Genomic DNA, 16,079 nt, shown 5'->3' with positions numbered 1-16,079 from the left:
CTGGTAGTAACACGTATCCCTTTTGAATGGTTTGATTTGCATATGGTTCTGTTGTGTGCAGTTTTGGTGCTCTGTAGCAACTGGACTGTTTCCTGGTGTCCGTTACATTCTTGCTGCATCCATAGTGGTGTTTACATCGCGGGGTGTTCCTAGCAGTGTTTAGAAGAGCGGTGGTCAAAGCGGTGGTGCTGAATCCCTGTCCCCCACGCGTGGGCTTTTTTATGGCCCGAGATGTGCTATCTTTTCAGCTGTTTGTCTCTTCTCTGTATCTCTCATTATTTTCGAGCAATCCCCATCAGTCTCTGTCCGTTTCATCTCTTGCGACTGCGAGCAGAAATTTTCCCCCGTCCGAGCTCTCTGCTACCGCGAAATCTCCCTGGCAGAGCTCCTCCATGGCCGGCGGCCATGGTGAGGCTCGGTTCTTTGTCCGGTGTAGCGGCCGGCTGCCCCATCGGCGCGGCTCTGGCTGACGGCGACTGCGAGCAGAAACTTCCTCCGCCCGGCCTCTCCCTTGCCGCGAGATCTCCCTCGCAGAGCTCCTCCGTGGCCAGCGGCCATGGTGAGGCTCGACTCCAGCTCCGGTCCGGTACAGCAATCGGCTGCCCCCTGGGCGCTGTTCTGGCCCATGGCGACTGCGAACAGGAATTTCCCTCCGCGTGTGCTCTCCCCTGCCATGAGACCCGTTGGCAGAGCTCCTCTGCGGCCGGTGGCCATGGTGAGGCTTGGGTCCTGCTCCGGTGTAGCGGCCGTCGACGAGGTGCTCCGGCTCCCCGACGAAGTTCCTCACCTGGAGGTCCCTGTGTGTTGCTTGAGTATGGGTGGTCTGTATCTTGGAGAGGAGTGGCTCTCAACGACGCAGTTGATTCGCTGCTTTATGTCCCGTGGGATTTTTGAGCCTTGGTTGTTTCATTGTCGCTGCGTGCCCGGCCGGAGGTCCCTGTGTGTTGCCGAGTTCGGCGGCGGCAAGCCATGGTGCTATGTCGTGGCGGTCGGGCCGCATGGCGAACGTGTGAACAATTTGTGTGTACTATGGTTGATAATGCAGCGGCAGCGTGGACGGCCAAGTTCTGCGTGCCTATGCCGGTCGTGCATGCTGCCACCGATGCGCTACAGTTGGAGATCGCTCCGTTCCGGGCGCGGTATTTGGTCTGGACCATACCAACCCTGCACAGCTTCCCACGACCAGTGGAGATGGAGCCGGGCCGAAAGGTTTCGCGGCGGCCAATCCGTTGAGGAGTGGCGTCCCTTCCCTGGTGCCGTGCGGTCCGGTCTTGGCGACGCCAACTCCACGCAGCTCGCCGGAATCGGCGGAGATGGAGCGGGGGCGGGTACAAAATAAAGATAAAGTGGGGGATCCAGGGGAGTTCGCGGCGGCCGACGAGAAGGATGCACGAGCCTCGCGGGAGTGGGTGCGACGGAGGCATCGGCGTTTGCGAGGCACGCCCTGCCGCGGGTGATGTGGTCGCGGCGACCGTACCAGTTCGTGTCTGGAAGTATAACTGTTGGTTGCCCGAGACTCATTGCCATCGTAGGTGCGCAACGCCTTGCCATCCTGTGAGGCTGTGACCCCGGTAGCTGAGACCGTCATCCTCATGGCGCAGAAGTTCAACACGACTGTAATGTAAGTTGTGTGAATATATTGCTACTGTCTGCCAGTGTGCCAGTGTTGAAATTAATCTGTTCATTCAGTTATATGATGCTTTGTTTTGGTTTCAGGGTGGTGTGCCAGAGGTCTGGCTGTGCTGTCTTGCCTCACCGACATGCTACTGCCGCTATTTGCCGACGCCAGTGAGCAGCGGCAACACCAACATAGATGATGTACAGCAGATATGCGACGATTGCCACCAACGGGTAAGGTAAGGAATTCCATAATCAGCAAAGTATTGTTAGTTATTACCACTGTCTGAAACTTTCCATGGGAGGTTGCATATTTTACTCTGGTGCCCATTCCCAGGTGTTCTAATGTGTTCTTAACATCTGCTGGCGCTAACTGATTTTATTTTGGACTTGATTTGTATTCTAGGACGATGCACCTTCGATATGAAATCAGTTCATATATATTTTGATGAGGAGTTTCTATCTTTGACGAGTTTATTACATTTATCTGAATCTGTTACAGCGGGCTTTGCACCGCAAAGTAGTTTATTTAATAGGCTCTTTTCAGATTAATTATTGTAAAGAGTGGTCGGATTCAGCATGGAGTAGTAGGGTGGTTCTTCAGTGCTTTTGATTGATACCATTGTTCTTTCGACCCATTGTTGATTTTCAGTTCCAGTCACGAATTGAGTAGCCGGACTACTGATAATTGTGGTTGATGTACGTATATGCAGAGTTCTGAATTCATGTATTAATTGTACAACAGGCCTGTGAAGATGCACACATTTATTGTGAATTCTTTTTTTTCGTCCTACTGAATTGTTATAAGAAGCATTTAGGTACAAGAATTTACAACTTTTACTATGGTTGGGGAATTTAGGAGCCCTTCAATCTGTTTAATTCGACGGTGGATAAAATAGTAGCACAAGGAAGCACTGAAAAATAAGTACTGGAAAGTACTGGAATTATTCATTTATTTTAATTTAACAGAAGAGTAGTTATGTCATTTCGCGTTTAGATGGCATCCCTCATCTCTCTGGGCCACGGAGGCCACCCCTGTCCCATCCCCCGTCGGCCGTCGCCGCCCCTGTTCTCAGCCACGGAGGCGGCCGCCGCCCCTGTCCCATCCCCCCGTCGCCGCCCCTGTTCTCCATTCCCACCGCCACCCCGTCCCCGCTGGCTCACCCATCCACGCTCGCTCACCATTTCCATCCCCTATCTCCTGCAGCATCGCCCTGGCCGGTGGCCGCGCCGCCGTACGGGATTCGTCGCCCAGGACGACGTACACCACTCACACCTCACCGTCCGCGAGACAGGAGCTCTCCAACAACCTCCAGTTCACCCCCGTTGGACCACTGGGATGAGGCAGAGGAGGTGGTGCTGGCTGTAGCTGCCGAGCGCGGCGTATAAGCTGCGGGTGGCCAGTCCCGCCGCACGGCTAGAGCGCCTCCGAGACGGCGTCCCCGGCACGGCTGCCCAGGGGTGGTGGGACGAGTAGACCGCGAGCTTGCTGATGGGCATGTACACGACGGTGGACCTCGCCAACGTTGCGTGGAAGCTGTTTGACGAAATGCCACATGGGGCATTGGTGGTGTTGAACATGACGAAATGCCACATTCGGGCCGCCGGACGACTAGACTTCGGCACTACATGTCGGAGGCAGAGCGCCTCTCTGACGGCGTCCCGGTGCGGCGCCGGGGGCCGAGGAGGTGGACCCGGCGGTGTCGAAGCTGCAGGTGGCCGGGATGCCGCGTGATGCCGGCTCGATGCGTCGGAGGTACTGGAGGCGTTGAACATGATAATCAGGTGCGTCCGGTCCAGTGCAGCACCGTCTCTTGCAAATGTACCGATGGCCATGTGCAGTAAGAATGGTTGCTTGGCCAATGGATCAACGTCCTGGATGGAGCTAGTGTTCGTTGATTTATCCTCCTGTATCTAGAATTATAGAGCGTATAGTTTCAAACTCATTTGTTGACATTCACTACTACTGTGAATGCCATTTGCTTTAAGAATAGAACCACTGTGAAGTGTTGGTTAAGCACGAATTGATCCTACTACCTGTTGATTGCCATCTGGGCCTGATTGCCATCGACTACTTTAAGAATAAGTTTTAGCAGTAAATAATTAGGCTAAGTGTATCATGGTATCTATTGATTTATTGGACATGCATGGCATATGTTTATATTTAATTTTTGACATTCCACAAGATTATAGAACTTGTTCTTTAGGATGTTAAACGATGGTTTTAAGGCTGATAATGAGCAGTTGAGCAGTAAACATACAATATAGCACTGTACTTGTATATTGCTCATTGCGATATGCTTATGGATCTTCACCAAAGCTCATAATGGTTGATGACAAGGGAGAACAGAAGGAGACTAAGGCAAGTTCCGCTTAACTCGAGATTCGAGGATAATTTTGAATAACACACCAACAACACTGCAGCATTGAGTAGTCATGTAGAATAGTCAAGCCAAACAAATGGCTTACATTAAAATGTAACAACTCTCCAGATCGGTTCGAACTTAAAATTACAAAGTTTACCAGCAATATGACAAAATGGCAGAACTTAAGTATAGGCATAGATTGAAGAACATGACTGTGTCTAAATTGTCACATGCTATAAGAGCAGCTCATCTGAAACTACCCTTGAGAGCCACTCCCTGTGAGTTTCATAGTTCCTTGTATGGGCTCACCTGTTGGGGCCCAGGATTTGATTTCCTGCGTGCTCTTCCCTCCACAAGCCCAGTGACAGCATCTGTGGTTAATTTATATTGATCCTTTACAGGATTAGTAGGTTTAAGAGTTTCAATCTTCCTTGGACACCCGCGTTTCAGCTTTTGGCTGCCAATTGGCCTTGGAGGGCTGATTTCCTTTATGCTGGCATCATTTGGAGGGCTTTCTTCCTTTTTGCTGGCATCATTTGGATTGCTGATTACCTGGATGTCATCATCTGCAGCATTGTCTTTGTCAAGCTTTGCCATTCTAGCTTTGTAGGCCTTCTTCTGTAGAGCAGAAACCGGTATGTTAGTTGTACTGTGCAAACATGGAAGATTTTGCTGAATTGAAAAGACAGTTGTGTCGGACTAACCAGTATAGGTTTCTCATAGGATTCTAGTCGAAGCGTGTTACAATCTGAACGTAGAAGGCTTGTACATATTTTCCAGTTGAAAATATGAATTTGTGCCTGAATGTGGTAGCAACGCATATGTTAGCATGGCGACGTAGGCATAGTAAGTAAAGGGTAGAAAATAAAATTAGTGTTCCGCTCACCTGTGTGAAATCATCGGTCATCTTTTCCCCGTCCCAATACAACATGTATTTCAGAGTGTATGACCCGCAATAATAGCTGAAATGTATAGTTAAAGTTCAGTACTATTCTGTAGGTGGAAAATAATGTAGAATTCAATACTTACCCATCCTCCTGTTGTGGGATGTTTGTATAGCATACTTTCTTCCACTCTGTAATGTTGATGGGACCTGGTGTTTGTACCAAGCCGCCCTGGACTGCTTCTATGATGCATGTCTGAATGCACTCCACCAGTGTAGTTTCTTTGGCCTCGTCACGAATAAGCGGCAGAGAGTTGAGGACTTGAATCTCTTCTTTGTCGAAATTCAACACAAGTAGATGGCAGTGCATATTGTTTACATTGAACGGGATTCGAACCTGCCGCAAAATTAGCGCAGTCTCAGTATAGGCAAGCATTTCGATATGCAAATAAAATAAAGTTTGATGGGACCGACTAGATGAACTGTTGCATGTAGTTTGTGATTATGAAATAAGAAAGTTTGTGAAGTAGGAAAGTCAGGAAACACACATACCGTTCGGCGTCCCACACATTTTTTTGCTATACGAGCAAGCCAATTGCTTTCGCTGGGACCATGTGCCCGAGCAGTACCTCCGTATGATTGTAACAGCTTCCTGGTATCTTTGGGGTATAGAACTGATGTAGTATCAGTCTCTATATTACTAATGTGGGCATATGCATGAATAACCTGCAAAATCCGCGATCAGGCAACATGCCACCGGTTGGAATAGTTCAACGAGAAGCAATGCAAGGGGCATACCTCATCGAAAATGAATTTTTTATGACATTTTGCTTTAGGTGATGAACTTTAAGCACCGTCTCTCCGACGTCAACTACATCAGCATCTTCGTAACTTTGGCGGAGGAAGTGAGAATTATTTATCAGCCCCCTGGATTATCGACTCAGGTGCTACAAATCACATGACGGGTTCACCAAGGAGATTCTTATCATATGCACCTCGGTCGGGGAAGGATAGGGTCAGGATAGCTGATGGATCTTCAGCTCCTATCATGGGCTGTGGGACTGTTAGCTGTACTTCATCCCTATCTTTAAGTCCAGTTTTGCATGTCCCAAATTTCCCCGTGAGTTTGTTATCTGTCGGTTCCATCACAAAATCTCTGAATTGCAGAGCTGTGTTTGAGCCTGCCTTCTGTGTATTCCAGTACCTGAAGTCAGGGAGAGTTCTTGGGACTGGAACTGAACGTGATGGTCTCTACTACCTTGACAATGAACTTAATTACTCCATTGGCTCTTAGCGCAATGAGTATTTCTACTACCGATGAGTTTCTGTTACTGCACTAGACTTGGGTATCCATCGTTTCAGTCCCTAGGACGTATGTGCAGAACTACATTGTCTATGAAAGGGCGCTGATAAATGGCGTGGTAAGCATCCACAGAGGAACGAATCCTGGTGTGATGATTTACATGCTACCGCAGTCCCCTGGATGGTCTAAAGCGATGAGCTATCATGGTTGGGGAACAAGTATGATTACTTCTGGTGTTGTTATGGGGCAGATAACACGAAAAAATACCCGAGTACTAACAACTATGTTGCACTGCTGCCTTCATGTTTAAATCAAGCAACTCTGTCGCTTCCCTTTTGTGCCTCCTGTTCTTGTCAAAGTTGTAACTCTGACTTACAAAGTTCTTGTGAAATTTCTATTTTTGCACTTGCAGGGATAGAATCATTTTCGAAACTAGGCTATTCCACACAGAGGAGAAAGGAGGCACTCAGTACAGTACATACCAAACACTTTCAACTGGAAAACAATTGGGCTTACTGTTACTCAAGAACCGAGCAGATATGGGTGGATTGTGTACCTTAGATGTGATTGAGGTGCTCTTCACTGTCAGGTGGAGAACACCCGCGCGGAGGTGGCGGTGGGTGCAGGGGCGACGCCGGCGCGGGGTTTCACCAGCCGAAGTGTGCGTCCACGAGGCCTACGAATCCGCCTCCGTCGCAGGTCAGTCCACCCGCGCGACAGAGATATCCGCGATGGGCGCCGGCGCTGCAGGGGTTCCGCGGAAGCAGTGCCGCAGCGGAAGGTGTTCGGCGGCGGCAGGGAAACGGCTAAAGGTGCTCCGAATACACCTCCGTCGGAGGCCACTGGTCCGGCCGTGGGCGCCGTCGCTGCAGGGGCTCCGCGGAACGGTTGCGGCAGCGGAAGGTGTTCGGCATCGGCAGGGGAACGGCTGCAGGTGCTCCGCGGCAGGGGTTCGGCTACACGGTCTCCGCGGCCGCAGTGATTGGCGGCGGCAAGGATTCGCCCAGGAGGCAGAGGAGAGGTCGAGAGGATCGGGGGAATGGCAGATGGAGCTGTGTGGTCGTGCGATGTGGGGCAGTTGCCATGCGAAGTTACCACAATACCCTTAGAACGTTAAATTAAAATACAAAATTAAATGGTTAGATCGGACGGCTAGAATAAATTCTAACGGTAGTACTGGGTAGTACTCTGTAGTACCGTCCAATCACCCTAACACAGCTCACAAGAATTTCTTCCTTGGTTATTGTAACCAGCTGACTGTTTACTGTTCTTTTTTTCTTCTGAAATTAGCAGAAACAGACATGTCTGTTGCATTATCTCTGCCTAATGTTAAGCTTAATCAGATTGATCATCTTTGCAAGGTGAACTATTATACGTTATCTGAGAAGATATTAATGTAGTGTTCCATAGATAATGCAATTATATTTATCTCTTTCACTATTAATGCAGGGCCACAATAACAAAAAAATCATGCAATTTATATTTATCTCTTTCACTATTCATGCAGAGCCCCAGTAACAAAAATAATCATTTTAGTGGAATGATCAGTGGTTATCACATTTTCTTGGTAACTCATCCAACATTTTCAGCATGCCTAGATGCAATATATAGTCAGGTGCAGTGTGATTGATTTTATTTACTTTGGCTTAGTGATCTTTCCCTTGTGTGGATTTTCTTTGCTGCACAAAAAAAACCAAGATGGTGACTAATATCAAGGTGTTTATTTCTTTATGCGCACTCTAACTGGTTGGAGAAAGATATTTATTGAACCTGACCAATGCAATGCTACATTTTCACGTTTACTAGAAATGCCAAAATGTATAATATTCATAATACTGACAATTCTACTAATGCATTCCTTTTGTGGGAGGCTGCTTCTTCACCATCTTGACAATTTTTTTCCCATTTTACATGTGGGTATGCATAATTCTTCTAGATAGCAATCAGATCTTGCTTAGCTTTGCTGTTCACGGATGGGTTCTGTTTCTTGTAATGTGAAGTTCTGTTTTTTGTAATGTGAAATAATTTACTTCTGCATATTAAAAAAATGGGTTTGCTTTTAAAGGACATTGGGCACATTTTGTACCGAGCAGGTCACAAAATTCTTTTTTCGACATGGATCTGCAAAGTTTCAAAATGCCGTATAGCAATCGGATCTTGCTAAGCTTTAGTGCTCTCATATTAGTTCCAGTTTCTATAATATGAAATAACTTCTTTGCATGCTGAAACTTTGTTGACTTCCTTTCCAGTCTATTGATTAATTTGGCTGCTCTAAAAATCAGCTCATAGGATAGTGTAAGAGAGAACATTCTTTTATTCACGATTAGTGAATTATTGATTATAATATTGCCCTTATTATGGTTCTTAATCTGCGTCCTTATCTTCCTAAGCTAAAAGCTCTGTTCTTTCTTTTTTTGGCTGACATCCACTGCTCATGAGGTGAGTTATCATCTTGTATATTTATCAAGCTAAGTATGTTTGTCATTCTGGATGTGGTATAATTTATTTCAAAATAATGAGTTTGACCACACATCAATCTTGCATTGACTAGCTAACTATCACTCGTGACTAGAGTAATTCGATACCATGATATATTATTTTCTAAGTGGCTGGTATTCTAATCCAGTAGTAGGAGCCATCCACAATAATTGAAATGCAGTGCTATGATGCCGGTGAGGTGAGCAAACTCATTTCTAGCATGAAAAGGATGTTGGTATAAAACTTCTTTATGGCGATGCAAATAATTGCGATTGGTATTGGTGTCCAAATATAGCACTAGAGCCAAGACAATCTTCTTTCTTATATATTATATACTGTTAATTAACACTAATAGCTTATTTCTCTTACAATTTTTCTGATCCTAAATTGTTCTCGGGGTCCATGGTTTGTCGTATAGATACATGGCATCCACAACAACATTTTGAGTGTGACACCAAAAAATCTAGCAACTTCCGTAACTATATTGCTAAATACCATTTCGGAACTATGAACATGTTTCAATGTCTATAATGATATTCCTCCTTTTTTTTAGCATCTCATTGCGTAGTTTCTACGAACATCGAAGGTTGCAGTAATTTTTCCTTGTCATTTTTGGTTTATATAAAGATCATAGTGGAACAACTGCATGCTTTGGTTGATACGAAATTCTGAATTAGGACTGGTAACTAAGCTTGGAACTATTATCCAGTTCCTTCATTGGTACGAAACAATGTATTAGCTAACAAATTGATAGGTGGTGGACATGTAGTCTATTTCAACTTAAGATGTTACTCCCTTTCGATTACTTCGCCATTCTTTTACTTTTTTTTATTTGGTTCTCTATAAAAGGGATATCTTGCACATATGGTAACAGATTTTTCCGTAGGATAGAAGCGTGGTTGTGAGCCAATGTAAATATCTACCTTTTCTATCTCACACACTAAGTTCACTGCAAAAACTTCCAAGTATGGTAGCCAGACCATTTTGGTTGATCAGGTTCATTATACAAATAATTGACCATGTTCTTCCATATTGTCAATCACGGTCTCGGCAGTAATATATCTCCGCCGGCAACTTTTATCCATATGCAAGTTAATTGGACCACAATGTAAGTGACATATTCATGCCATCTCACACATTGCCATCAGTTAGCCACGGCATAGGCGCGGCGTGCCGCCGCGCCCAGCCATTGCTAGTTATATAAAGATCACTTTGTATGCGACATGCAAATGAATGGAGTGACCTTCAAATTCCTACGTGGCTCTCCACAGTAGCTACAGTTGATTGTTATGAGAGAAATACGACCACGGTCTTCAGAGCAGCTAGAAGAGGGAACTGGTGATTTCCTTTCAAGCAAAATGTATATTGTAACATCTAATTTGATGCGTGTAAAATTTGTAGGCCAATGCTCCACTTAGTTGGAAGTCTTGCGTCTTCTATTATACTCCTAATCTATCGAGTCAATTACACACAAATGCAGTATTTTCATGATCGGTTTATTACTCCTCGAAACTATTCTCTTTCTGTTTATGCTATATTGGCTTTACTAAGCTTAGGCAAATCTATAATGATCTATATTTATTTCATGAAGGTGGATAACTATATGAGGTGGGAGAATTCAAGGACTTCATGAGAATGAAGTTATGTATTTTTTTTACGCACATTGCATCCAAAATTTAAAATAAAAATTGTTTGGCAAGATTGATCACAATTATAAAAATTAAAATGATTGATTATATATCTAAAAAATTGATCTGCACTATCTTCATTTAATATTTGCAAGCCTTTCATTCGCATGACCACACATTCATGAGTTATTTTCTGGTCAAGTTTATGCAACCCTGATGTTTGCAAGTCGCGCACTCATCAGCCAATATTTATCATCCGCATGATCATGCATTGCAGAGTGCAACCCATATATGCTCTTTCCTTCATATTTGTAAATCATCTCTAATTTCCGCTGCAACGCGCGGGGTATCAACTAGTTTTTACCATGTTGATGCCGTTGGCAAATTTTGATGGAGCAAATCTTAATTGCTCGTTTAGTCGTGTATGTATTTCGTTGGTCGGCAAATCTTTTGAGCGATCAGCTCGTGTTGCGGGTTTTGCTAATCCCGTTGTATGCGCAACTTTGCCTTCAACCGATGTATGCTTCGACAGCCATTCCCGAATTATTCGGGTGTAATGACTGCCGGTGAACCCGTTGTTCCTTGATATTTCCGTAAGCAAAATATCGAACGTGGGTTGTGTTGATGTGTACTTCCGGACTCTTGCTATTTACGGCGCTCGTAGAGGCATCTATAGCAGAGGGAAATGTTAATGTCCTTATTTGTTTTGCATCCTGTAGCACTCGTAGAGGCATTTTTCGGAGCACGATCCCTTGCCGCGTACTGTGTTGGACCATTGTTTGCCAAGGTTTACAAAGATGCGGTTTAGGTGCTCCGGTCAACTGCAAAGCTTTTCAAGGAATCGAAACTTGAGTTCTTATTAATAAAAAACGCGGGACTAAAGTGCGAAAAAATGGGAAGCCCTGTTTGGAAAGGAAAATGAAACTAAATGCTAGTAGATTGCTTAAGTATTGAAGGGGTTCTTCTCATCTTCTGTCTTGGTCACCGTGTTCGTGTTTTTTGAAGCGTCGCCGACTTCGCCAGGGATCTGGGCAGCGATTGTCAGTGTCTTGCTGCCTCCTATATCTTCTGTATCGTCAACTGCTGAAGCTTTTGCTGCCGAAACTTGGGCTGCCGAAGTTTGTACTGCCGGAGCTTCAAGGGCGAGGTCGGCTAACTTCTTCTTTGCTCCTCTAATGTGTTCTTCTTCCTTAATACTACGTGACGAGGTCTTCGGCGGAAGGTCAGCAATTTCCTGCCTCAGGCCAAACTTAGCAGCAATCCTCTGAAAGTCCCGATCACAATTGTCCGAGCGTGAGAAACTTCCATAGACTGTAATGTTTGTCCCGTTGTTCCCAGGCATTTTGAGCTTGAGGTATGCGTAGTGCGGTACAGCCATGAACTTGGCATAAGCTGGCCTCCCAAGTATAGCGTGATACTGCGACTCCCAGTTCACGACTTCGAACTCGATCTTCTCCTTCCTGAAATTGTCGGGTTTGCCAAAGACGACGTTCAGGTACGCTTTGCCAAGAGAGTACGCTGGTGAAGTAGGGAGGATCCATGGAAGCGGGTGTCTGATTCTTCTAGCATTCTCATGGTGATCCCCATACTCTTGATTGTGTCAAGGAATATCAGATTGAGTACACTTCCTCCGTCCATGAAGACTTTGCTCATCTTGAATCCTCCTATCTGCGCTTCGACCACTAGGGCAGCGTGTCCTGGTTTTGGTATAGTTATCGGGTGATCCGTTCGGCTGAACGTGATGTTCTGAGACGACCACTCGACATACTCAGGGATGTTCGCCATGATGCTTTCTGCCAGGTTGATTTCTCGGGTGAGCTTGATATCTACGCACACTCCTTTTCCTGTAGACAGTGTTGGGCCTCCAAGAGCAGAGGTTTGTAGAACAGCAGCAAGTTTTCCCTTAAGTGGATCACCCAAGGTTTATCGAACTCAGGGAGGAAGAGGTCAAAGATATCCCTCTCAAGCAACCCTGCAATCACGATACAAGAAGTCTCTTGTGTCCCCAACACACCTAATACACTTGTCAGATGTATAGGTGCACTAGTTCGGCGAAGAGATAGTGAAATACAGGTGGTATGAATGAATATGAGCAGTAGTAACGGCGCCAGAAAATAGCTTGCTGGCGTGCAGTTGATGGTGGTAATATTGCAGGAAGTAAAGATGCAGTAAAACAGTAAACAAGCGATGATTGCAGTATTTGGAAACAAGGCCTAGGGATCATACTTTCACTAGTGGACACTCTCAACATTGATCACATAATAAAACCACTCTACACTCTCTTGTTGGATGATGAATACCACTAATTGTGTAGGGCTACAAGAGCACCTCAATGCCGGAGTTAACAAGCTCCACAACATTCGATGTTCATATTTAAATAACCTTAGAGTGCATGATATACCAACACAATTATACCAAGTACTAACATAGCATGCACACTGTCACCATCAAGCTATGAAAGGAGGAATAGATCACATCAATACCATCATAGTAATAGTTAACTTCATAATCTACAAGAGATCACAATCATAAACTACGCCAAGTACTACATGATTCACACACTGTCACCATTACATCATGGAGGAGGAATAGAGTACTTTAATAACATCACTAGAGTAGCACATAGATTAATAGTGATACAAAGCTCATATGAATCTCAATCATGTAAGGCAGCTCATGAGATCATTGTATTGAAGTACATAGGAGAGAGATTAACCACATAGCTACCGGTACAGCCCTTAGCCTCGATGGAGAACTACTCCCTCCTCATGGGAGACAGCAGCGGTGATGAAGATGGCGGTGGTGTCGATGGAGATGCCTTCCGGGGGCACTTCCCCGTCCCGGCGGCGTGCCGGAACAGAGACTTCTGTCCCCCAGATCTTGGCTTCGCGATGGCGGCGGCTCTGGAAGGTTTCTCGTACCGTGGCTTATTCGTCTCGAAGATTTAGGTCAGGGGGCTTCTTATAGGCGAAGAGGCGGAGTCGGAGGGGTTACGGAGCCGCCACACAATAGGGGGGCGTGGCCCCCCTCTTGGCCGCGCCGGCCACACGTGTGGGCCCCCTGTGGCCCTCCTCTGGTGCCTCTCGGGTGTTCTGGAAGCTTCGTGGAATTATAAGATGCTGGGCGTTGATTTCGTCCAATTCCGAGAATATTTCCTTACTAGGATTTCTGAAACCAAAAACAGCAGAAAACATGAACTGGCACTTCGGCATCTTGTCAATAGGTTAGTTCCAGAAAATGCATAATAATGACATAAAGTGTGAACAAAACATGTAAGTAATGTCATAAAACAAGCATGGAACATAAGAAATTATCGATACGTTGGAGACGTATCAAGCTTCTTCATTTCTCTCCTTGAAACACATGTCCTGTGGATCATACTCATCTGCCCACGTGGTGGTGGAAATGCCTCGTTGGGTTGATGAGGTTGAGCTTGCTGGATCTGGTGTTGCGGTGGGGGTGGTGGTGGTGATGGTGGTGGTAGCTGTTGCTGGCCTGCCTGCTGGATGAGTTTATGCATATTGATGAACTGCCGACAGTCCCTGAGCAGGTGGCTGGACTTTATTTTACCATCCTTGGAATCGGTATACGAATGCAGGTAGCAGGGGGCGTTGATCTGCTCAGCGTAGGGTAGTTCGGGGGTTCTCTGTTGTCGTGGTTTATAGTTGCCACGGTTCCCAGAGTTGTTCTGATTACCATCCTGTTGATCATCTCGCCTGTCATCGTACCGATCGTCCTGCCGATCAGAGTACCCTGCGGCTACCAAGTTGTTGTCATCATAGCTGCGGTTCTTCCTTCTCTTGTTACGATCCCTTCGACCACCCGAATCATGCTTCGGCTGGTCATCATCTTCGTCATCGCTGCGCTGTCGTGGCTTTCGAATGTTGTCTTCGCCATCGGCCCAGCTGTTGGCGATTTCCATTAACTTGGTTATGGTTTTCGGCTTCTTGCGTCCGAGTTCTTCTATATAGCTTTCACGTCGGGTGCCATCGCTGAAGGCGTCGATTTCTCTGTCGACAGATACGTCTTTTGCAGCGTTCAGGAGCTTGGTGAATCTCCCGATGTATGCGCGCATCGACTCCTTCTGCTTTTCCTGACAATGCCGTAACTCTTCGATCCCGACGGGCCTTTTGTACGTTGCTTGAAAGTTGGCGACGAAGGCTTCTACTAGGTCGTCCCATGACTTGATGGAACCCTTCGGCAGACCTCTTAGCCAGGCTCGCGCTGAGTCCTTTAGGTAAAGCTGCAGGCACTGCATTGCTGCTATCTGGTTGCCTTTTTGCAGAATCACTGTCTGTAGATAATCCTCTATCCAGGATCTCGGCTCCTGCTGCCCATCTTACTTGGCGGCGTCGGTAGGGGTGGGTTTGAACTTCCTGGGTGGCATCGCCTCCCGAATTTTGTAGCTTAAACAATCGGCTCCCCTAAGCTTGTCGTCGTTCTCCTGGCTCTCATCCGAAGAATCACTGTCGTGTTCCTCTCTGGCGGCGCGTCGCCGCCTCGCTTTGTCGATCCTACTCTGAGTAATTTCATCCCGAGCATCTCTCGCATGGTGTTTTGAGACACTAACTTGTAACGTGGTCTTGTCCTTTCTTGGGACCAGATTGTCTCCCAATATCGCGAGACTTTCTAGGGAACCTCGGTGGGCTTGAGCCATGGAACCTTCGGGGCGCTGATTGATGAGGTATGCAGCGAGATTGGCGGTTGCTCCCGCGACGGTCTTTGGTCGTGGCATGCCCGCGGTGTCTGTGGTCATGAAGGACTTGGTCAGATTTGATGTTATTTCTCTAGCATCGTCTTCCGAGAGCCTGGACATTCTTGATCGATGTTTGCCTCCTCCGTGAGTACTTCGAGAGGCGCTTCCTTGCGAGCCCCTTCGTCGCTCGCTGGACCGGTCTGCCGCGGATAGGCGTCTCTCGAGGGTGGCTTGTTCCTTGGATAGTCGCTCCCGATTTTTCTCCAATATGGAGCGGTAAGCATCGAGAGTGCCAACCGTGGTTCCTGCCGGAAGTGGCGTGTTGTTAAGCACGGCTGCCTTGGCTGCTGCCCACTCCTCCTCTGCGATGGTGTGGTCGCTGTTGTTGTTGCTGGCGCTGTTCTCAAAGCTAGCTCGCCTGCTGGAACGGGGGGCGCGATCTCCGTCTCCCCTGTTAGCAACATAAACTTGGTGGGGCGCCGCTCTTCGGGTGTCTCCTCGAGCGATGCTATCGATTTTGTCCTCTCCCGATGAATAATGGGAATTGCAGATGAACGGTGTGTCGCTCGATCCCAGCCCGTGTCTGGTATCACAGTTCATGCAGTAGTACGAGGTTAGCTCCGAGGACGCAGGATCGTCGGATCCGACCGACATGGAGGATGCCGAACGGGGAGCCGAAGGCGCAGGCGAACTCGACGGGCTTGTTAGGCCAGCCGAAAGGTCGAGTGATGACGACGCGCTCGGGCTCGTCGATCTGGAGATGGGTGATTCCAGCAGCCGAAGGATTCCTTCCGAATTGACGTTGTAGTGGATGCTCCCGAAGGTCATCTCCATGTTGCCTTGCAGATCGGAAAAGGTCGAGCGAGATGAATCGCTGTGCGGGGTGAATTCATAGGAGCCGAAACGAATCAGGCTTCCCAGATGAGACGATGATGGTGTTGATGAAGCTGCTGATGACATGACGGGCTCCACCGATGTGCCGACAGGGTTCCCACAGACGGCGCCAAATGTCGAGGGTACTCCTCGGCAATGCCCTCCGTTTGGGGCTTAGGGTTAGCGGAATCCTGCAAGCTGACACGAGACATCGGTTCACAGACAAGCGGGGAGA

At 47.0% G+C, this 16,079-nt stretch overlaps 1 protein-coding gene and 2 long non-coding RNA genes across 6 annotated transcripts; 2 read left to right on the top strand and 1 right to left on the bottom strand.

Annotated features, from left to right (window-relative positions):
* Positions 1 to 262: 262 nt before the first annotated feature.
* On the top strand, positions 263 to 2,359 carry LOC127305704 (uncharacterized). Its single transcript, XR_007854100.2, has 2 exons — positions 263 to 1,621; positions 1,717 to 2,359. It is a non-coding gene; the product is annotated as an uncharacterized lncRNA (long non-coding RNA).
* A 1,632-nt stretch (positions 2,360 to 3,991) lies between these two features.
* On the bottom strand, positions 3,992 to 7,230 carry LOC127333905 (uncharacterized). Of its 4 annotated transcripts, XM_071818745.1 has the most exons (7): positions 6,726 to 7,230; positions 5,665 to 5,757; positions 5,419 to 5,592; positions 5,013 to 5,263; positions 4,870 to 4,945; positions 4,688 to 4,783; positions 3,992 to 4,601 (listed from the first exon to the last, which is right to left on the bottom strand). In XM_071818745.1, exons 4-7 carry the CDS (start codon positions 5,234 to 5,236, stop codon positions 4,269 to 4,271), a joined length of 729 nt encoding a protein of 242 aa, XP_071674846.1. In that variant the 5' UTR covers positions 5,237 to 5,263; positions 5,419 to 5,592; positions 5,665 to 5,757; positions 6,726 to 7,230; the 3' UTR covers positions 3,992 to 4,268. The 4 variants fall into 4 exon arrangements, with proteins under 4 accessions (XP_071674846.1, XP_051216304.2, XP_071674845.1 ...); XM_051360344.2 differs by having other exon boundaries at positions 5,419 to 5,757; XM_071818744.1 differs by lacking the exon at positions 5,665 to 5,757.
* On the top strand, positions 5,899 to 6,574 carry LOC139830509 (uncharacterized). Its single transcript, XR_011742742.1, has 2 exons — positions 5,899 to 5,986; positions 6,068 to 6,574. It is a non-coding gene; the product is annotated as an uncharacterized lncRNA (long non-coding RNA).
* Positions 7,231 to 16,079: the final 8,849 nt, after the last annotated feature.

Source organism: Lolium perenne, chromosome 1 (assembly GCF_019359855.2).
Source record: "Lolium perenne isolate Kyuss_39 chromosome 1, Kyuss_2.0, whole genome shotgun sequence".
NCBI lineage: Eukaryota > Viridiplantae > Streptophyta > Magnoliopsida > Poales > Poaceae > Lolium > Lolium perenne.
This window is presented reverse-complemented; position numbering and strand designations above follow the sequence as displayed.